At 33.1% G+C, this 22,751-nt stretch overlaps 1 protein-coding gene and 2 pseudogenes across 1 annotated transcript; 1 reads left to right on the plus strand and 2 right to left on the minus strand.

The window, feature by feature from the left end:
* Window positions 1–2,637: 2,637 nt before the first annotated feature.
* LOC120161077 lies at window positions 2,638–5,006 on the plus strand (annotated as a pseudogene).
* A 1,669-nt stretch (window positions 5,007–6,675) lies between these two features.
* Window positions 6,676–10,015, minus strand: LOC120160995 (rhodanese-like domain-containing protein 4, chloroplastic). The gene is made up of 9 exons (XM_039171302.1): window positions 9,198–10,015; window positions 8,647–8,749; window positions 8,479–8,562; window positions 8,279–8,353; window positions 8,093–8,167; window positions 7,727–7,807; window positions 7,388–7,579; window positions 7,100–7,300; window positions 6,676–6,972 (listed from the first exon to the last, which is right to left on the minus strand). Exons 1-9 carry the CDS (start codon window positions 9,845–9,847, stop codon window positions 6,925–6,927), a joined length of 1,509 nt encoding a protein of 502 aa, XP_039027233.1. The 5' UTR covers window positions 9,848–10,015; the 3' UTR covers window positions 6,676–6,924.
* An 8,323-nt stretch (window positions 10,016–18,338) lies between these two features.
* Window positions 18,339–22,059, minus strand: LOC120161331 (annotated as a pseudogene).
* Between the last annotated feature and the right edge of the window lie 692 nt (window positions 22,060–22,751).

Consider the following 22,751-nt stretch of genomic DNA (forward strand, 5'->3'; position numbering starts at 1 on the left):
TATTAAATATTTATTGATATATTATTAATTAATTTTAATATTATTTGTCTACGGTAACGATCAGGCTAAATATAAAAGAAATTAAAGAAAAAGTGTCTGCAACTATAATTTAAATCTCAAATTAAAAGGATGTCGAGCATGACCATTATAATAAAGGGTGTTGGGCTGAAAACAGTAAGAAACCATGAAAAACAATGGATTGGAATTTGGAGATTTAATGTAGTGACGCGAAGGGCTGTAAATGAGATGATAAAAGATTACGGGTTATTTAAGTTTGATTTAGTTTAAATTCGGTTAATATTTGAATAAAATGTATTTGATTCGAGTTTGAATTGGACTTGATTTCTTAATGAATTGAAGTGAACTACTTAATACATAACTCGAAAAAAATATTATTTTTTAATTTAAATTGTTAATAATATTAACATTTATATATTATTTTTTAAAATTTAATATTAGATTTTTCATGTACTTAAGGTTTATGTTCAAACTCGAGTTTGAGTTTCAATCAAGTCAGGTTTGATAATCGTTTAAGTTCAAGTTGTTTTTGATTTCGAGTCCCGAGTTTTCAAATCAAATCGAATTTCATAATTTTAAGTTAATAAACTTTCAAGTCAAATTAAACTTTATTTTTAACTTTTTGAATGGAGTTGAATTCAACTATCACAGCCCAGCAATTGGCATAAACCATGGGCAGAATTCAAAACAAGTTCAAGAATTGGAACTAATAGATTTGGCTAAGAAATTTGAGTTTTATCATGGGTCCATTTAATTTCTCAGATAAAAGCTTGGAAAATAGAAAGCTCTCGGTTATGGGTAGTAAAGTAAAAGGCAAACGTGTTTCACGTGAGAAAACACACACGTTTTAAAATGGTTGTCCCTTGTTCCCATATGTAATGGGGTAAGGGGAGGTAAGATAGTAGCTGCTCCCAACACTAGGTTGGAGTAGCTTCCGTAGGAGACCTCCAAATTATGAAATGCCCTCCATGGGACTCGATCTCACGACCTCAAGGTTCGTAAAAATAATACAAATTAACATGATTATAAATATATCATAAATATTTTTTTATAAATTTAAAAGGAAAACTTATATATATAATTTTGTATTTTATGTTATATATAATATAGTTTTAAAAAAAAAATATAATTAATTTTAACATTTGTTTAACCTATAAATAATTTATTATACGCCATATAACATATTAGTTAGTTTGGTGTGGTGATTAAATGTTAGTCATATTTATTTGAGATTTTAGGTTTGATTCTTAACCTTGATGTTTAATATTTTTTTATTTTATAATTAATAAGTGGTGATATGTATTAACACCTTATTGAAGGTCATTCTTTATTCAAGAAAACTACTATAAAATATATACATAATTTTTTAATATAATTATAATAAAAAAATTAACCTAAAACATTTTATTTCGTCACTGTATTTGTGTATTAAAATATAGTGTGTTAAAGATATTAAAAATAATATTTAAAATATAATTCATCAAGTAGTCTTAGTAGTTAAAAAATATTATTTTTTTAGAGATATTGAGTTTAAGTAATTGTATCTGTATGTGTTTGTATTGTTGATGACTAAGAAAATTCTGAATAGATATTACTTTTAATCACCCTAAACTATTCTAAAAAGGTAAAATACACAAATGATCCATCGACTATAAGGTGCTATTTTATTTAGTCTTTTAACTATTAAAAGTTACAAAATGATTACCTAACTATTCATATGTTATAAACATTTTTTTTGTAAAAAAATTGAAGATCGTCTGAGCTAGACTTTAATATACTAATTAAGATATAACAAAATCATATTTTAATGATGTCTAGTAGTATCGCCGTTGCTTTCAAGCATTGACTCGATGGACATAATATTTCAAGTATTGACTCGACGATATAATATAAACGAATATTCAATTAAAAAAATATAGCTCAAACTGTTCTAAGATCAGATTTTATTATATTCTAACTAACATGTTACAAGTTAGACGACTATCAATTTTTTAACGGAAAAAAATGAATTTATAACATGTGAATAGTCGAGTGATTACTTTATAACGTTTAATAATTGAAGGACCTATAGTTAAAAGATATTTTATAATTTTTAATAATAAAAAATTAACAAAATAATACTTTATAATAGAAATACTTAATAAAATAATATCCCTATAATCGATATAATATTTTTGTACTAAAAAAAAGTTTCCAAAATATTATGAGATGACGCATTATAAAACGATCAATGGGTGAGAAGAAAACAAAAGCATAACGTCTTTCACTAAATCTCCTCCATTTTTTCCGACTTGTAAACTATTTTGAAGCTTCCAGCTTTTATTTCTGTCAATGTTTTGGTCGACAAAACCCAGGTAATCGGCTTTCCCCGCGGTTTATCCAGATGCCCGCTTCTTTGGTCCCCATTCTGATTCCGTTTCATTGAAAAATCTTGTTTTTCGTAATATTTGTTAGTTTTCTCATTTGAATTTTCAAGGTTTGGTGCAGGATATGAAGTTGAATTTTATTTACTTACTAGTTTTACGTTTCATATTCCTTCAATTAGAAAATTCTGTGAAGGAAAATTTGAACTTTCCTGGAAACTTCTTTATGGTTTACAATCTTTGACTAGAAACGCGGATGCTTGTTTCTCAGGATCCCTTTTCTTATTCCTCCCTTTTGTCACCAAAGAAGGAAACGATGGAACTTCTGGACGTTGATGAACTTATTCAAGAGTTTGAAACTACGACTAAAGATGCAGAGAATGTCCAAAGAGACACTTTGAAGAAGATTCTAGCAGAAAATGGATGCGCCGAGTATTTGCAGAATCTGGGCCTCAATGGCAGAACTGACCCTGAAAGCTTCAAATATTGTGTTCCTCTCGTCACCCATAACGACTTGGAACCTTATATTCAACGAATCGTTGATGGTTCTTCTTCCCCGATTCTCACCGGCAAACCTATAACCACCATTTCTCTCAGGTACACTCTTTTTTTCCACCTTTATTTTGTTTGCTATCGTTTGATTGAGCTGATTTTTGTTGCAAACGGCAGCTCTGGCACCACTCAAGGAAAGCCCAAGTTTGTGCCTTTCAATGACGAATTAATGGAAACTACTTTGCAGATATACCGTACTTCTTATGCTTTCAGAAAAGGTATTGAATGATGTAGTTGATAAATCGATTTTTGTTGCTGAAATTTATGATATAGTTGGATGATGTTAATCTGTTTGTAGTATTGCTACACAGAGATTTTCCTATTGAGAATGGGAAGGCTTTGCAATTCATTTACAGTAGTAAGTAGAGCAAAACCCAAGGGGTTTGATTGCTGGGACTGCAACCACCAACGTCTTTCGCAATCCGCAGCTCAAACACGCGATGAAGGCGATGCAATCTCAGTGTTGCAGCCCTGATGAAGTTATATTGGTCCTGATTTCCACCAATCATTGTACTGTCATCTTTTATGTGGACTGATTTTCCGTGAGGAAATTCAGTTCGTTTCCTCCACCTTTTCCCATAGCATTGTTCATGCGTTTCGAACTTTCGAGCAAGTTTGGGAAGAGCTTTTTGCTGAAATAAGGGAAGGGGTGCTCGCGAGCCGGATCACTTTCCCTTCTGTACGATCGGTGATGGCCAAATTGCTGAAGCTGAATCCTCAACTGGCAGATTTGATTCATGAGAAATGCTTGGGATTGAGTAATTGGTATGGACTGGTACCGGAGCTTTTCCCTAATGCAAATACATCTACGGGATCATGACTGGTTCCTTGGAACCTTATCTGAAAAAGTTAAGGCATTATGCTGGGGATTTACCTCTTTTAAGTGCTGATTATGGTTCTTCTGAGGGGTGGATTGGAGCAAATGTCAATCCAAATGTAATTCCCGAGTTGGCTACTTATGTCGTACTTCCGAATATCGGAAAATTCGAATTCATTCCTCTGAAAGAGAATGTTGAGGAGCACGTACAAAGCGAAGTTAGTAATTCTTTCCTCTCTACAGATCCCGAACGAGTGGGTTTGACTGAAGTTAAGGTTGGTGAAGAGTACGAGATCATCATCACTAGTTTTGCAGGTGTTCTTTTAATGCATTTTGTATAGTTACTTTAGAAGATCGTGGAGCGTCCATTCCATTCCTTGATCTCCATTCAACTCCATGTCTCCACCATGTTCAAATGAATCATAAGGTTCTTCGGCATCGGACTTTGCGGTGTCTGCAACTTGTGGTCTGTTTCTTTGTTAATAAAACGACCCGACCATGACATAAATTCTCATCAAGTGGGCGTGGCCATGTTGGACCTAGACAGAACAATCAATTCGTGTTGTCTTCCGGCCGTTTTACGTCATAGGTTGTATTTGTGTATTGTGCTTGAAAAGTTCAGGATTATGTAAACCAGAACTGCCTACGTTATTGCATATTAATTATTGAGTATTCATTGTGTCCTTTGAACTGTAATTGACAGGTTTATACAGGTATAGGCTAGGGGATGTTGTCAAGGTTACTGGCTTCCATAACTCGCCCGGAACTGAAATTTGTCTGCAGAAGAAATCTCATGCTCACCATAAACATCGACAAGAACACCGAGAAAGATTTACAGCTCTTGGTGGAAGCGGCATCCAAGTTAAATGCCGAGGAAAAGCTGGAAGTGCTTGATTCTCTAGTCATGTTGACCTATCGACAGACCCCGGTCACTATATTATCTTCTGGGAAATTAATGGGGAAGTAGGCGATGAGGTACTGAAAGAATGCTGCACTTGCTTGGACCGTTCTTTCGTTGATGCAGGCTATGTTAGTTCTCGGAAGGTCAATGCCATCGGTCCTCTCGAGCTCCGAATTGTTCAGAAGGGAACTTTCCAGAACATTCTTGATCATTACGTAGGATTAGGAGCTGCCCTTAGTCAGTTTAAAACACCGCGATGTGTGTAGGGCCTAGGAACATTGAAGTGTTACAAATCTTGGGTGATAATGTTGTAAAGAGCTACTTCAGTACTGCTTTCTAGTTATAAAAGATCACGAGAAAGTCCACAATCTCTATAGCAGGTGGTTAAAAGCTCTCTGTTGACATCTTTCATCTCCTTTAAATTGCGGGTTCAATACTCATTAGGAGCAAAATTCCGTTTCCTCTCTCCTAAGTAGGAATTGTTCAAAAGGATCATGAAAAAAAAGTTTTTCATCATTTGTTGTATAATAATAAATCAAAGGTGTTTAATGGCTTAATAATCATCTAGTACTTGGAAATATTTGACTAGATGACCCTAGTTGGGACAATTTAGCTTCCATACCATAACATTGTCGACAAGATAATGATTAAAAATGCAGATATTCGAATATTTTATTTAATGGAGTTGAATGGTACTATTCCAATTGTTAATCGCGGAAACTCAATTTTGTAACGAGTGGATGTGTCATTTGGGATGATTCTCTGTTTTTCCACAAATTTGTTTTACATGTTAAGTATGTTTTTAAAAGTTGATAATTGTTCCAAATATTAACAAATAAAGATATTTAACTCATTAATCAGGGATTAAATTCCCCACATTGCAAAATTTTGAATGCCCCAGCAAACTTGGAAAGGCCAGATGAAATTTAAAATTCAAGATTCCCTGTATTTGGATATAAATTCATAGGTAAATCTGTTTGTAAATCTCAGGTTTCTTTTCTTTTGTTGTCAAACTAAAATGGGAAAATCATCTGAAACCAAAGAGAAAATGAAGAAGATGAAGAAGCAGCAAAATTTGGTATATGGGATTGTGGCAGCCCTTTATACGATTCATATGAATTGGTATCACTCAATCATCTGATCGAACGGCATCTAATGAAACTGCCATCTCTTGGAAGTTCAAAGAGGCTGACTTCTACCAGAACCAGGTGTTCTTATCCATCCGATCTCGCCATTGCGGACACTTCCACAAGCAATGCCAGAGCTAAACAATCTTCTCCTCTAATGAGTAGCTTGGCAGAATATCTGGGGAGCAAGTTCTGGAAGAGAATAAGATTTGGACAAAAGAGGAACAAGCTTAAAAAGTCGGCAACTTTCATATGAGGTACACCAATTGTTTGGGAAAATTTTGTTGCTTTTGTCCATTGCTCTCTTCATTTGAGTTCATAACAATCTTGTTTTTCAATAATTATAATCATATAAAACATCATGGATTTAGATTTAGAGTGATATAGTTCAGATTTGACAACATGCTGGAACAGTGTATTTCCAATGTGGATGGCACCCATGAAATATGTGAATGTGGGTGCCAAATTGCAAGCAATAAGAAAACTAATGCATGAGTCTGGTCAATGATGAAACCATGCAAGCAAGATTGTTATATGTAGTACTGGCAATGCCTTGCTTGGGCCCTGCAATGCACCAAAAATGGTCTGAAGTCTGAATCAAGTGTCTCTAGCTACTCCGGGTGTGTTCAATGTTTAACATGGTATTAGAGAAGTTTTACATGATTGAACTTGGAGCTTAACACTATCGAGTTATATACTCTTCATTCAACGAGTTTGAAATTGGAACTTTCACCTTCTATGATCTGGAGTTATGTCTGACGACAAGTCATCCACTTCAAACAATGTAATAAAACCAAATATCATTCGACAGCTGATCAACGCGCCGCAATGCACTTTAACGTTCACATACTTGCATGATAGTATTTGTTCAAACTATAACTCGAATGCTCAAAGGGGTAGTTCCAAAATCAAAAGGTAGTGATTGTAATATCTATAATATACCTAATGATTACAAAACGCCAAATGAATTAAAACAAGATGATTGCAGCAGACTTTTGGGAGGTTTATCCTTCCCCCCCTCTTTCTAGTTTATTGATACAAAACATTTTCTAAGCTTGAAAACCAGCTAAGACTTACTTGATGGCTTTAAAATTTCTTAATTTGCTTACCGTAGAAACCGGCATAGTTTGATGAAACCATGAATCTCTAGGGCTGTGATGGTGTAGGAGATGTTGGCGGCTTCAAATCAGGATACTGCAACCATAAAGAATGGAGATATTCAGAACTGTAAGCATTTTTTTCTCTGTTCATGAAACTGTAGGAATATATAAATCAGCATGAGGAGAAATGAGAATTCATGGATTAATAAGAGTGACATTACAGAAGCATATGGTGAAAGTGGTCTAGGGAATCCGGAGTTTCCATCAGCCGCGGATTCTGTTTTGGGAACTGAATTAATTAGAGGGGTTTCTACTGCTGCTTCAACTTTTGGATCCGGTTTTGCCTCTGAAGGTGAAAGAGTGGTTTTGTTAGTGGCAGGCTGTGATGGAGTAGGCGAAGTAGGAGGCTTCAAATCTGGATACTGCAACCATAAACAAAAGAAATATAAGCATTTCCCCGCTTCTATACAAGTATATAATAGCAAATGATGTGACAAAAGGTACATTACAGAAGCAAATGGTGAAAATGGTCTAGAAATTCCAGAGATTCCATCTGCCTCGGATTTCGTTTGGTGAACCGAATTAACTTGAGGGGATTCTGCTGCTGCTGCTGCTTTGACTTTGGGTTCAGGTTTTGCCTCCGTAGGTGCAGGAAGAACCTTGCTATTGGTACTTGTAGGTAGAAGGGCCACTCCAATTTGCTGAGATCACAGGTAAATACAAATATACAGAAATTTGTCATATATATGAAGCAATGTTTTATTATTGAGAAACTATGAGGGGCTTTGAAGGAACACAATGTGGAATAAATTTTCTTGGCAATACACTGATCAATGCTCTGAAGATACCTTTACATCGTCAACAAGTTCCTTAGGAGCCAACGTTGTGTTTATGAATTCGTCAACTTGTTGCAGAGTTTGCTTTCGGTCCTGTTACAAATAGCAGGGTAGAAACTAGGAAGTCAAGTTAAGCCATTATGTACTTTGGGAGCTTAAATATAACAGTTGGACCGTTCCCTATGAGCTTAAGCTTGTAGGACAATCAGTCACTTGATTTAATATGGTATCAAAGCTCCACAGTTCAAATTCTTGACCAAGTGTATTGTTGCATAATGGATTGTGCAATGCTTATTCATCTTTGTTCAGCTAACGCGTTCTTTGTTCTTTCAACACAATAGCATAAGAAAATAACTCGAATAGAAAGTGGGGCCTTACCTCTGCATATAGGAGTTTCTTGCTTACAAACTGCACAATAGCTGCTGAGCCTAGAAGTTGAAGGATTATGTCTAACTGCAGAAGATATGGGAATGCCACAAATTGAGTTGTGTATAGATATAAACTTAAATCAAAACAAAAATAATGACGAAAGCACAAGTACAAAGTCAAATGTGATAAACTAACCTCTGAAAATGCCAAAAATCCTAGTCCAGCAGCTGCAGCAATACCTACAGAAACAGATAGGCCATCTGATCCTTCCTGCAGATTATCACAAACCATTCGTCAGACAGAAGAAAACCAATCAGAAAGGCTGAAGATGATCCAGAAAGTCCCTATGAGATCAAAATCTTAGAAGTGCATAAGTAATCAGGAGATAAAGATACGTACTCCAAGGCCTCGGTGAATGCTTCTGTTAAATTGCCAAGGTCAAGGCCTTTCTTTGGTGTTATCCAGGGAAGACCACTGTTCTGCAGAATTGAAACCAGTCTCAAAAGAAGCAATTGCAATGTTAAAAAAGATAAATGAAAGAAAACATATAGATCGGAAAATACCACCCATCCCCGTGGTCCATCTGCACCATCTTTTACTGCATAAGCAGCTTTGAATCCATTCGCAGTGACCAATTCCGCAACCAGTTCCGAGTTCCCATCAAATCTGGCTTTCAACACAAATTTGAACAAAATTGGAAGATAAAGCAAACAGAAGTTCTAATTTCATCTTTCTTACAACCAAAATGAATATTTGAGAGAGAACACATTTTTCAGTTTATAGTTACACATAAAATGTATGCCAGCCAGTGCTTTCATATGTTCCAAGGAAACACTTCAAAGTTAAAGAACTTAGACAATCAATTTAGAATTCTTCCTGTACCATCAAGCACACATTTTCTGTGCAACCAAGACACATTCCATTTAATCTCGGATACAGAGATGTAATCATCAATAAGATTGTATCCTCAACTATGAATTCCAGTAGCAATGCAGGTGCCATAGACAATGACAATATATTTTACCTTTTTAATTCGTATGGAAGTATGTACATACCCAAAATGCTAGCATGTATGAACAAATATACACACAAGTTAGAGCTCAAAAAATCTTACTTGTCTATTATGAACAAGGTAGTATTTTCTGGTTCCTTGAATTTCAAAGACAGTTTTTTCAAGAACCCTGGTTTATCTTCACCATTATAGGCAATGGACACCGGCTTCTTCCCCAGACCCTTTATGTCAGGGCTACCAATCTCTTTAAACTCCTTGAGTGGCCTTATGTCCAGCAACTGAGCAGTGGCATCATCACCTAGCTTCGTATAAGCATTCCTTGCAGACTCAACTCCCCATGGCTTTGGATTCTTCAACAGCTGAGACAAAATCAATGGAACTGTCAAAACAACAATGCCACCGGCTACAACTGTGGGATTCTCAGTTGCGAAACCAACGAAACTATCAAGAATCCCATTTGGATCTACTTCCAATGACGAGGGGGATCCCGTAGTCTGCTGCAAGGCTTCCTCGTATGACAAAGCTTTAGCGAAACCAGCGGAGAGAAATGATGACAGTAGCACTAGACCCCCATGCAAGCTTCTAGACAAACACTCTTGCAAAACTGGTCGCGTCTTAATACAAGCCGGGGAGTTTGGGAGTTTGAGTGGTGAAGCAATGGAGACCAATGGTGCTTTTCTGGTTTCTGTTCTTCCCTCGGAGAGAACCGAGAGCGGTGTCGAGCTTGGAGTTGCTCCATTGAGGGTCTTCATTGCATAATTTTTATGCAAAGAGATTGGTGTCTCAAAGATACGATGGAAAAGCCTTGAACCATCAACAATGGAGGGGATGATGAGGATTTTGTTGTTGTCCTTGTGGAATTGGTTGGATGACAAGGGCTTATACCCTTAGCTTTGGACGGAACAATTTGGCTGGTGCAGTTTGAATGCTGAGATGGTGGTGATGTGCTATGAGATATGAGATCTCTGCCAGTCGTTGCATTACACGTAGGTAGTGAGATGAGAGGCTTTCTGATGATGTCCTTAGATCGACCGTCTGATCTCAAACACCATTTGTGTGGCTCATAATTGTCTGGAAAATTATGCAGGCAAATACTGTAGTACCATTGCTACTATTCCTTAGTACACACAGTTGCTACTATGGGTGTACTAATTAGTTTCATTGATACAAAAATAAAGAAAAAGACAAGAAATTATAAATTTATTGCTCTACTTCTCAGTTGCATGACCAAATGGCCCCTATAGGCTATAAGAACGACATAAACAACACGACGTGAACTCCTCACTCAAATTCCTCTTTCTAAGAGTACTGAGAAGGTGTATCGAGACACTTTGTTAACTAGAAAGTACGAACGCATGAACAGAAAGGCAACCTTGTGTCATTGCTGAGAACAGCCCTTTAGGTCATCTAGCGTTATACTGCCGATTTAGGGACTTGCTAAGTCCATCAATCAAGAAGTGGCAGATGTTACCACCATGGATGTTAGTACCATGTGGGCATTAATGAGGAGGTTAATTCTCTCCAATTAAATGCAACTAATTGCTGGATTTTCTCTCTCAAATAGTTGGTTAACTAACATTGCATTTATTCAATTGAAAAATAGATTGATAATTAAATTAAGTTCGAAATTCTTTTTTTTCTTTGCAAAGATAATAATTAATTGACTACGTAACGATTTTAGGTCGTTGTGTGTGTTAATTATTCTCAACACATAACTGACTCTAGAACTCATTTTCTAGTACACATACCTAAAAGTTGTTTTAATAAATTTTAGATTAAATTTTATTAAAACAACAAATATTTTTAGGTGATCCAATCATATCTTAAACAAAGATTAGTGACAATTTCTCGAACCACATTTCTCGATGAAAAAGTAAATTTTAAATTTTAATCAAAATAAACTCTAAAATTAATTTTTCGATCGAGGCATTATGACATCCATAATTTTTTTATTACCAATTTAACCAATTCTTGATCACATTCAAGATCGATTGACTCAACACAATTGATTCAAACTCTTGAATTATTTTCAAATGTCACTTTAACGACCAATGTGACCCTCGTGATCTGATTGTAACATATAGGTTAAGTACGTGGAGTCACATATTAGATTTTAACTTATTTGTATTTTTAATAAATTTCAATTGAATTGTTGTTACAATTGAGCTATGATACTAAATTCATTAAAATTTTAATTTCTGGTATAAATAAATAACTATGATTAATAAGTTTAGTTAAATATTTTATACAAGCATAAACTAGGTTAAACCCTCTCAAACTCCTCTATTTTTATACTAATCCAAACGAATCTTCTCAATACATTAGATTTGAAGATAAGACGTGCTTATACAAATTTAAATTTTCTAAATATTGCCACTAAAATAGGATAAAATACACAAATGGTCCCCGACTAATTGCTTTGTTGAGTCCCTCGACTATTAAAAGTTATAAAATGATCTCCGACTATAGGGTGTTGTTTTGCTAAATCTCTCGATTATTAAAATTATAAAATGATTATTCGACTATTCATATGTTCCAAACTCATTATTTTTCGTTAAAAAATGGACAATTGTTTGAGTTGGATGTTAACTTGTTGAATGAAATATGACAAAATAAGATCTCATAACCGTTTGAACTGTTTAACTATTTGAGATTCTGAGATCAGATTTTAACATATTTCAGTCGGTAGGTTAATATCTATCTTAGATTGTCATCAATTTTTTAACGGAAAATGACGAGTTTTGAACATATGAATATTCAGGTGACCAATTTATAACTTTTAATAGTCGGGGACTCAACAAGCAACGTCCTAGAAAATAATATTAGTTTAAAGGTATATCTTCTTTGTGATCTAAAGTATTAAACAATATATGTAAACACTTCAGCATCTCAAATAGGTTGCTTTCTTTTGTTTTAATAATTAATTTCTTTAATTGATTCATTTTAGGTGCTGCTGATGTTATAAAGATAAAGATGTTTATGGAGAAATGATGGATATTTTGCATTTTGGGGATTAGTGTTATGTTTAATTCGATAAGGAGATTCCCGAGATATTATTATTCTTGCGTGGATTTGACAAGGAAAATGGGCGATGCCGAGACTGCTTTATTCCTTGTTGAGATGAATGGATGGATGAATGTTAATGGCGTTTCGGGTCCAATTCGTTTTCGTCATTTGGGCACTGCAAAATGTGAGAGATACCCTTGTGAGAATATGTGCCTTGGGATCAAATTCCGCCATTGATTTGCTTCTTCATGGATTGAAAAACTCACGGTGGAGATGAGGTGATTAAGGGAATACCTGGCCTATAAAAGGGGACTCATCAGCTCATTCCATACTCAAGAGAAAACATCTCCGGAGAGTAGGGGCAGCGTTGTGTGCGGAGCAAAGTAGCTTTTTGAGCTCACATGCGACCCTTTTTCACTCTCTTTCCAAAGGCTTCTGACTTCTAAATAACATTACAGTTCGAAGCCTTTGAGAGGGAGTGGAGAGAAGTTGTCATGATTTTATCCACCCTTTGCTACATATATATGTTTTCCAGGTTCTGTAATCTTGCATTTGCTAATCATTGTTTACATACTAACGCTTCTTTTGCCCTAATCTTTTTACAGTTTGAAAACGATTCGATTCAACCGAAACGCTCGTAACATTTGATGACTCGGGAATCAAATTTAATTTAAATATTTAAAGAGAATCTAATACTATTTCTTTCAATCATTTATGATTGAAGTCCTAATCTTTCGATTACTTATTGGTTCAACTCAAATCTTCTAAAAATTAATATTTTCTTTTATGAGGTCCTTATTAAGTTTTATTCTTTTTTATTTCTGTAATTGATTGTTTAAAAATATGTAATAGGCCAATTCTTAGTATGTATGTAATGTAACCACAAGAATCAAAATAGTTAATTGGTGTAATTTTTGAACTAAATAAAAATATTATTGCCAATCTAAAAAGTATTTTATAAAACAATAGCAATTATATATAAAAACTGACGTACTTAACATAAATTAAATTATATCAATGGTTAAAAGATTATTGTTATCTCTAGAGGTCTTATGTTTGAGCACCCGATACTGTAAGCGTGTTATATACAAATATATATGTATATAGAAAGATCCCATCTGATTTTGCAATTCATGTTTGAATTATTTACCTAATTACTTATTAGTTTCGCAATAAGTTTTCATTGCATAATAAAAAATCAAGTTAATAAATTAATGTTTAAAATCGTATTTAGAACCATTACCAAATTTTTTATATACAAGTATGGATATAGTTACACACACAAGCGGTAAAAGTACCATTGCAGTCGTGTAAATTTAAAAATATAGAAGGAACACATTTATAAAAGACTAAGGGGTTATTTTACTTCTTTTTTTTAATAAATTCAAATCATTAATTTTATTTTTTATTACATTAAATTTATCTTCAAATTTATTTAATATTATCAATTTCGCCCTTTTAACCTACGATAACCATTATGATATTGATACAACAGTTAATAATACATTGTATTAACATGATGGTTCATGATAGTGATATGACAATCATGTGTAAATGATATTGTGATAGATGGATTGAGTAGCTTTTTTTAGTCGAGTTCAATGTCATAATTAATTTTTTGGCCTAATTCAGAAACATAATTGATTTTATTTAAAAGTTTGAGAGTTTATTTAATCTTTCAATAAAAAAAAGAAATTATTAAAATTTTAAAAATGTTAACAAATACTATAAAAATCAAAATAAAAATACAAAAAGCCCAAATTTAAAAATATTACTGATTCTGCTACTGTCTGAAAAGGATAATTTCATATTGTATGTTCTTCTACTGTATGCAAAAGGTAATTCTTTACCATGGGTATAGTTGGGTGTAAGGTTCTATAAAACTCGCAAAGTTCTGGTGGTTAGATGGAGATAGTGGTCATATTTTTAGATCTAATTTTTCTTGATGTTTTTTATCTCTATTTGTTTCTTTACATTTTAAGAAGCTCATTGAGCTTTCTAGTTCACCGCCTAATTTTACCCTTTCCAATATTATTGGACTGTAGATTTTTGGACTCAAAGACGGCTAGGATTCTAGCTCGGAAGGGGCAAAGTCTAATTAACTAAACAATCCAACAAAATAAAATAATTTTAAAATAAGAAACATGTCGTTCTTTCATGTCACAAAAGTCATTTATAATTGAATTTACATCAAATGTTTCACCAATTTCTTTTTGAATATATAAAAGCAAACAATTAGATAAGGATTTATCTTCAATTTTGTTACAAAACTTATTTTTAACAAGGTTCATCGCTGAAAAAAACCGTTCCGTAGTATTTGTAGAAATTGGAAGGGTAAGAATAAGAGTCCCCACTATGTATACAAGAGAATAAATCTCAGACTTTCTTGTTTTCACCATCCATTAACACACATCAAAAATTGTTTCCAAACTTTTGAAATTTGGAGGTCGAAGCATTACTAAAATTCCATGACTTCTCGAGATGTTCCCATGGGTGCTCTCGATGAATTTATCCAATGGAATCCTCCTTCCCCTGACTGGATTTGCTTGAATTGTGATGGGGCTGTCTCCCGATTCTCTAATATTGGTGCTGCAGGGGGATTTTAGAGACCACACAAGTAGCTTTCTTTTGGCTTTTAATAAACACACGAGTATATAACCTATGAGGATATGATGCTCGTTTGGGCAAATCGTTTTGAGCATCTTATAGTTTAAACGGATAATGCGGAGGTTCATGATCTCCTGTCTCCACCGGCGTCCGAGAGCTTTTTTTTTTCCTAGTAAGATCTATTGTTGCATCATGTGCTAAAGCTTGGTCAAGCTAATTCCACAGGAAGCAAATATGGCAGCGGACTTTATGGCCAAACTAACGGATTCCCATGCTTCTTCTCCAACACCTCCGGTTGATCTTCAAGGAATTCTTGTTCGAGATGTCTTCGGACCTCCTTATAGATGCATAAAACATTGATGTACCGGCTTCGACCTCATCTCCCATTCAAAAAAAATATCAGGAGGGTCAATCTTATTATTATGATATATTTATTGAAAAAGTAAAAATTAATTTATTAAATTGAGGGTTGCCCCCTTGTAAAATACACGCATCTTTATTTAGACTCGAGATCTGAAATGATCAACTGCTTTTCGTTTTTTCATTACACTGTAAGACCTTTTATTTATTTTGGTGACATTGAACTTCACCATTGATTATATATTTACGTATTATTTTATTTATATATATTATTGATGCTTTGTATACACAATACAATTAAAGATTAGTATATATGAACTGATGGTGTCTTACCGGAACGTCTGAATTGGTTAGGAAGTTATATTAATGAACAATAAGATAAGTGGTAATCAAAGGAGAAAACAATTACGAGGATTTTAACATGAGACCTTTAATATTAAATATTAAATTAAATGATTAATTATTTTGAAATTTAGTAGGAAGAAATTTAAAAAATATCAATGAGCATAATTATACGAAACAATTAAACCAAACCCGATCTTGCTATTATTATTATTTTCTCTTTTATGGTAAAATAAAGTCACATTAGACTTAATATTATTCGTATTGGATTGAGACTGCCACCAATTAAAGCAGGTGGTTATTATTAGTAGTACTGTTCTTAAGCATGAATTCACTGCTAATTATTGAATGTTGAATGGAGAAGCTTCGAGGGGCGAATTAGTGCTATAACCTCTTCTGGCGACGAGCTCATTCCAAGCGTCGGTAGTATGGACACCGTCCCAAAATACGTATCGCCTTGGCCTATTACATGGATTTGAATTACGTAGACAAAGCTCACCGCCGCCGCCTCCGGTGATGCAACATGAACTATTCGACACTAAATAACCCAAAAATATAACATCACCTTTCATCAATTTATCATTCAACACACATATATTACGATTATAACCCTAAAACAATAATTTTAATGTCATATTAAGATCATCGTTTAAATATTCGACCTTATAATGTTAGATTTTTATGTTTAATTTTCTAATTTTGTTAAGGTTTCGGAAAAATATATATCAATAAAGTGATAAAGAATGATGAGAAGAGTTCATTGACGGGACAGAGATACTGAAGGGTTAGAGGGGGCCATATAAATTATACATATAGTATTTAAACTATTAGTTTTGATATGTTTTAGTACCTAAATTTTTAATTTTTTTTAAAAATCATACCTAAAGTTTAGTTTTTTTATGTATATATATTTGGAATAATTCGTAATTTATTAATCGATTAATTCATATCAAATACTATAGAGGTGAAAGCGACATTGCCAACCCAATTTGATCCATTCGCAGAAGTCAAAATTTGAACCCTTGACCTTGTTAAGAGATCTAGTGTCTCATTCCATTTGATTAACTTATTTTTGACATATATTAATACATATTAAATTCTTAAATTGGTCCTTAAAATGTGTATATAATAAGTTATTAAATATAGTTATAAAAAATATGTATACTACTTTAAAATTTAGGTATCATTTATTAAAAAGAGTTAACATTCATTTTTTGTATTTTTGTTTTATTTTTAATTGAATGAAAATATATTATCCTTTATTATTTCTAATTTCAAGATACAAATTTTTTGTCTTTTTTTATTTGATTGTTCATCTTTTTTGAGTTGAGGACTTCAGTTATTAAATATTCAACTTTTAATTTCATTTCAGTTGAAGGTATCAAAATATTTTAACTAATATATACAATTTTTTTAAATAGCCTCTCAACGAATAAAATTGAGTTTTTTTCCACTGTTCATTGATGTCTAGGGTGACTATAAAAGATGTAAGAGAAAGATGATTTTTGACGTATACTAAAAATAATTGTAAAACCTTAAGTTTTGATGGAAAATATGAGTTGGAAAAAAAGAAGGGAAAAAACCATGTCCATACAAAATAAATAAATAAAAATTTTGGCTTCCATGTTAACAAAAAAAAATATCACGTCACTGTTAAGAATTTAATGACATATTGATAAAGAAAACCAACTCGAGAAATTTAGCATTGAAATTGAAACTTTTTATAGTTCCTTATAAAAAATGAAACATATCCTAAAATTAAGTGACAAATGGTGTTGTTTACCCTTTAAATATAATAATAAAATAATTCAAAATTTCAATTAAAAATTTTATATAATATTAAGAAAAAAAAGATATATTCATTAGCTGATATAATTATAACCAAGGTAATTATGTATTGTAAGTAGAATATGAGGAGTTACTTTTATAAATAACTATGTAATTATCATCTTTTAAACGTGAATATTTAAAATTTATTCGTTTGCTATTTAAAAAACGCACATGAGTTTTTTTTTTTTAGAAATGCGAAACTTAAAAATGGAATTATTATCGATGATCATTTATAAAATTATTTTTTATTAGAATAATTTTAAAAATCCTTTTTTGAAAATATAATTTTAAAAATGTCTATATTTAGAAACCATAAAAAAAATTAAGTTCGGATGTCAATTTATATGTGGAGAAAATTAAATCACCTCCACAAAACTCAAAATTAGTACTTGTTAGAGTATATATTGTATCGATTTTCACAAGGATTTGATTTTGATTTTAAAATATGATCCCTTGATGTCGAAACATGAATGCAATTTTTAATAAATGGAGTGAACTTATTGGAGAACAAAATTATTTAAATCGACTTTTGAGAAGGAAGCTGTAGTTCACTTGATTTTAGAAATGATGTTTTTATTTAAAAAATCAAAGTGATATATCTCTTCTTAGAAATTATGAACAAATCACGAAAATTACGAACAAATTTCGAAAGTCACATCACTTAACTTCAAAACGTCATATATTTATTATTAATTAGCCTAATTAATGATTAATTTAGCTTGGTCCATGCATCATGCATGGTAAATATAATATGCAAAAGTCCAAAAAAAAATCCCTAAAGTAATGAAAAAGTTGAAAAATCCTAAAAACAAGTAGAAATGAAAGTAATAATATTACTCGTACTGAATATAGATATAACGTAATATGCTAGAAGATCCTCCTAGTATAAAAATGAACCTATCAACCAGTAAAGGGTGAGCTAAATTGTTAAAGATTTAGGTGCCCTGGGAATCACATTGGCTCTTTTCTCCCCTCTGATTCAGAAATTTTGCTCGACCAAGATGATATGGTATCATGCCATTCCATTTACACTCATTATCTCTGTGTTTGAGCATACACTGATAGACCTAACCGCTAAGCGCTATCGTACATCAAATATAGATAATGCAGCGACCTCACAAAACTAAATTGAGTCTTATCACTATTTACATAGTGTACAAATGAGTCATGACTTGGATGGTTTTCGAGCTACAGATTTGGGATCAGAACCGCGTTTTGTGTATAAAGAGCCCACAGCTGGAACTTCAGTAGCTGAAGTAACCATGGCAGATAAAGGCTGGAAATTGGTGCTCCCAATAAACCAGTAGAGAGCCCATTTCAGATTGCAGAGGGTATATTTCAAAGCTTTGGTCCAATTCTCTTGCTTATTGAAGCTTTGCGTGATGGAGTAGTTTTCAACTTTATCATTCTCGATCCTGTAAGACACCACCAATACAACAGTACACTCAAGAGTTAAGATGTACTCTATTTAGAACTCACCAAAATCACATTGATATTTCAGATTTAAAAAAAAAAAAAGACAATTCTACATAGAAAAGAAATCTTACTTGTAGGGCAAGTTGAAGCATTTCTCAGGTGGAATGTTGTTTTCTAGATCCTTGGCATTTGCAAACTCGGCAAAGTCCTTGAGGCATGTTAAGAATAATGTCATTGCTTTGTCATACCGTGTACTCCAGAACAAGTTCACCGGACCAAACCTAAAACACAGTAAGTAGTTGAAAACGTGCATAAGCATGATCCACAAAACAAAAAAGATGAGATTTCCCAGATTTATGCATTGTGTACTCTGAGGAGGCGCCAATGCTTTCAGGTTCACATGCTTGTACTTTTAGGATTCTGAATCAAATAATTCAGGAAGTCGAAACTCTTAATACTTACAACTCATATTTATTATTGTTGCTGTCCATTATGCGAGGGTAGCTTCCCAATGGAATTATCTTTATCCGATAGCTGAAAATCACTGATTAAAGATAAATCACATATCACTTTATAAATCACTTCAGTAATGAAAGGTAACATAGTTCCCCAAAAGTTGGCATACCAAACAATTTAACTATTTTTTACCTTAGACATAATTTATATAATAGCAAGGAAAAAGAGCTGAATATATCAACTTGATTAACTACCCCCCCCCCCCAAAATCCGGCGTTAATTCTCATGGAACTACTTCATAAGCTAACAGTGATTAGAAAAGGATACTGAAATTTTGGTCGGAAATTTTGGCACATTGTATGAAGTAGGAGGCAAGCTTGACCCCAGGCAGCATTTATTTCATCCCACTCAACCTAAACCAAAAGCAAAAAATATCAGTCACTCTTCACTACCAGCAAAAAACAATTCCTATATGGAAAATGATACCAATTTCATACTGGAATTTTAGGCAGTCGTCCAAGACGAAAATTGTTAATAGTTCCAAATTCTCCATCATGCCAGATGGGGAAAGCATCATTGAGCACATTAGTTCGCTTTAACAACTCTAAATGTGCTTGTGAAACTTCAGTCTTTGCCAAAATAGCATCTCTCTCTTCCTGTTAAGCAGAAATATTTTTCAAATGTAAGAAGGAATTTCAGGAGCTCGTTTTGGTATTTGAAAGAAACATTTGTTTGCAAATGTTGATTAAATTTACTACTTACAACTGTATACAACACTTTAGTGTAAAAAATGTTTGATCCATTAGCATAGTGTTCAAATTAACATTAGTAACATTGACATGGACAGTCTTCATTGATCAATTGTAGTTTAAAGAAAAAATTGGTCAAGAAACTGAATCAGAACAAACCTGATGAGCAATTAATTGAAACTGAAAGTTGTTAAACTCTTGCCAATACCTGCGACACATTGATTCCAACAAGCATAAGGATCTGGTAACTAAAAATCCTGGCCATATACAAATCAAGGTGTGCTTCGCATTCTGGCTTAAAAAAGAGATTGAGGTTCAACAGGGAGGAAAAAGGAAAAACAGATAAAAAAAAAACTGTTGCACATTACAAATTTCTCTGAGAACACATATGAAGGGTGAAGATATAGAAGAAGCAACTTACCGCCCTTCCAATTCTTTGAATCGGTTTGATTTTTGCTCTAATTCTTTTAGCTCTGCATTTACTGCAGCATTCTGTTTTTCTATTTCTTCAATTGCTGCTTCAAGCTTTCTTTCTTCTTCCTCAATCTTACAGAATGAACAGACAATCAAATATGCTTAATTGGGAAAATCATTCAACAAGACAGTTGATGCTTATATAATTACGAAGAATGATCATTTACTAGTATTCGGGTTTACAATTCATATTCCTTCAATAGTATACAGCAGATTAACTCTGGGAAAAGTTATTCTTTTGTTGGATATGTTTTTTTGGCTAATTCGAATAGACTTTAATTCATTCAGTTAACAAGTGACAGCATCTTGGATCCCTCATACATTTTAACGATCCTAGACATCTGCTATTTACAAGAGTCATTTATGATACCCTGTTTTGAAACCAAAATTTTATTCATATTTTTGAGTGAGCTAAAATTTAGAGTGTCCAAACATCAAAAGTTTATTTAAGATCCTTTAATGACCCACTAGGTAGATTAAACATAAGTATGAGAACTATAATTTTATCCTTACCATATAAGTTAATCATAGACTGCCAACAGTTACCTTTAATTTCTCCTTGAGAAAATCGGCCTTGCTGAGAACATCTTGTGGTTCCTCTTCCAAGCGCTGAAGACAGGCTTCATATGCTTCAATGTCCCTCGTAACATCTTCAACCTCCTTGTCAAGTTTGTCAGACAATACCCTCATGCATTCAAGGCATAGCGGTTGCTCAACCTAAAAATGCCCAAGAAAGCAGAATAAAAAAACATATATATCCTCTCTGCAACAATTGAAAAGCCAGAAAGCAATACCTGTGTCTGAGTTGTGGCAATCTCAAATGCATTTTCAGGACAGTAATTGAGTGAAATCCAGAGTTGTTTGACTGCAAAGAACTGCTTGGTCCACCTTCAGATGATGGCAATTGTGCCCCACTTCCATCAGAAGCAGACTCCGATTTATAGACCACCACAAACGATTCTTCCATACCTTTCCGAGGTTGGCCTGCATCAGGCAGACCAGGCACACCATGAGGCCGTGGAGGGATCCCTGGTGCCTGTGGCATTTGCTTTGGCAGCACAACGAAAGAGTTATCCATTCTTGTTGAACGCAGCACGCTGCTAGCTCCATGAATTGAAGACCCTTGCATAGCTGAATTGTTCATAGAGACCGTGTTCTTACTTCCTAGCAAGAGATAGCAGCTTAAAGTATTTTGCTATTATAGTCATGTGTAGCACTTAGTAGTCAAATTTTGATAAAAGAATTGAAGAATCCACAATGTTTTGGACTAAATTCCATCTCAAACACGTGCCGATAATAGTAAATTCCCAAATTGATAAATTTTACAACTTAATCGACTTAAAAAATCGAAGAGAAGATAATAAGAATTATTTCTCAACTAATTAAACTGAAGAAGATATTAAATTAATAAATTCAACAAGTGGACGCAAGCAGAAATTTAAATAAATGAAAATTACGAAATTTAAAAAGGAAGAGATCGGAGAAACCCTAACCGGAGCGAGAATGGTCGTTTTGGAACTTGTCGACGTAGGAATCGACGCCGACGATGCATAGGGAATGGTGACAGTTCTGGCAAACCCATTTGGGGAGATTCGGATCGACGGGTAAGCTTCGACCTAGATCGGGTATATCTTCTTTCTTCATTTAGCTCTTCGAATTTTATGTGGGGGAGATTTTCGGGTTATGTGCAATCAGGGGAAGAATAGAGATGTGGGTTTGGTTGGGGATTTCTGTACCACTACATTAATATATAATGAAAAACTCAATTGAAAATGTTAATATATTTTTTAATATTTTTAGTAAAGTGTAATTTAAAATATTATTTTTATTAGAAATATTAATTTTATTATTTAATTTTTGATAAAAAAATAATATTTTAGATAATGCATAATATTAATATTTACGTAGAAAAAAATTTAGATAACGCTTTACATAAAATATTAAAAAATATTAATATTTCTATTATAACTTTTTTTTGAATTATAATAAAACTTTTATTTAATCGTATATTAAAACTATTAATTTATACATATGACTTTGCTTTCATGGTTGAGCCGTCAAAGTAAAGAAATCACAAACTGTTCTATTACCATACGGTTGGTCTCAAGAATTAGACGCCAAGTAAAATTAACCATTTTAATTTTTACACCAAGTAAAATTAATCATTTGAATTTTGATATTGACATTGATAATGGAATAATTTAATTGAAATGTGTTTAAAATAGATTTTTATAATATTTTATTTAAATTAGTTGATTATTTTATTTATTATATAAATATTTTATATTTAATTTTTATATTTTAATTTAATTTAGTTAATTTTTATGTTGTTATTAATTAATTTAATTTAAAGAGATAAATCTATACACAATGTAAAACTCTTTTAGTTTTATACAAATTTAATATCGTTGGATGA

This window comes from Hibiscus syriacus, unplaced genomic scaffold (genome assembly GCF_006381635.1).
Source record: "Hibiscus syriacus cultivar Baekdansim isolate YM2019G1 unplaced genomic scaffold, ASM638163v2 tig00111398_pilon, whole genome shotgun sequence".
NCBI classification, from domain to species: Eukaryota; Viridiplantae; Streptophyta; class Magnoliopsida; order Malvales; family Malvaceae; genus Hibiscus; species Hibiscus syriacus.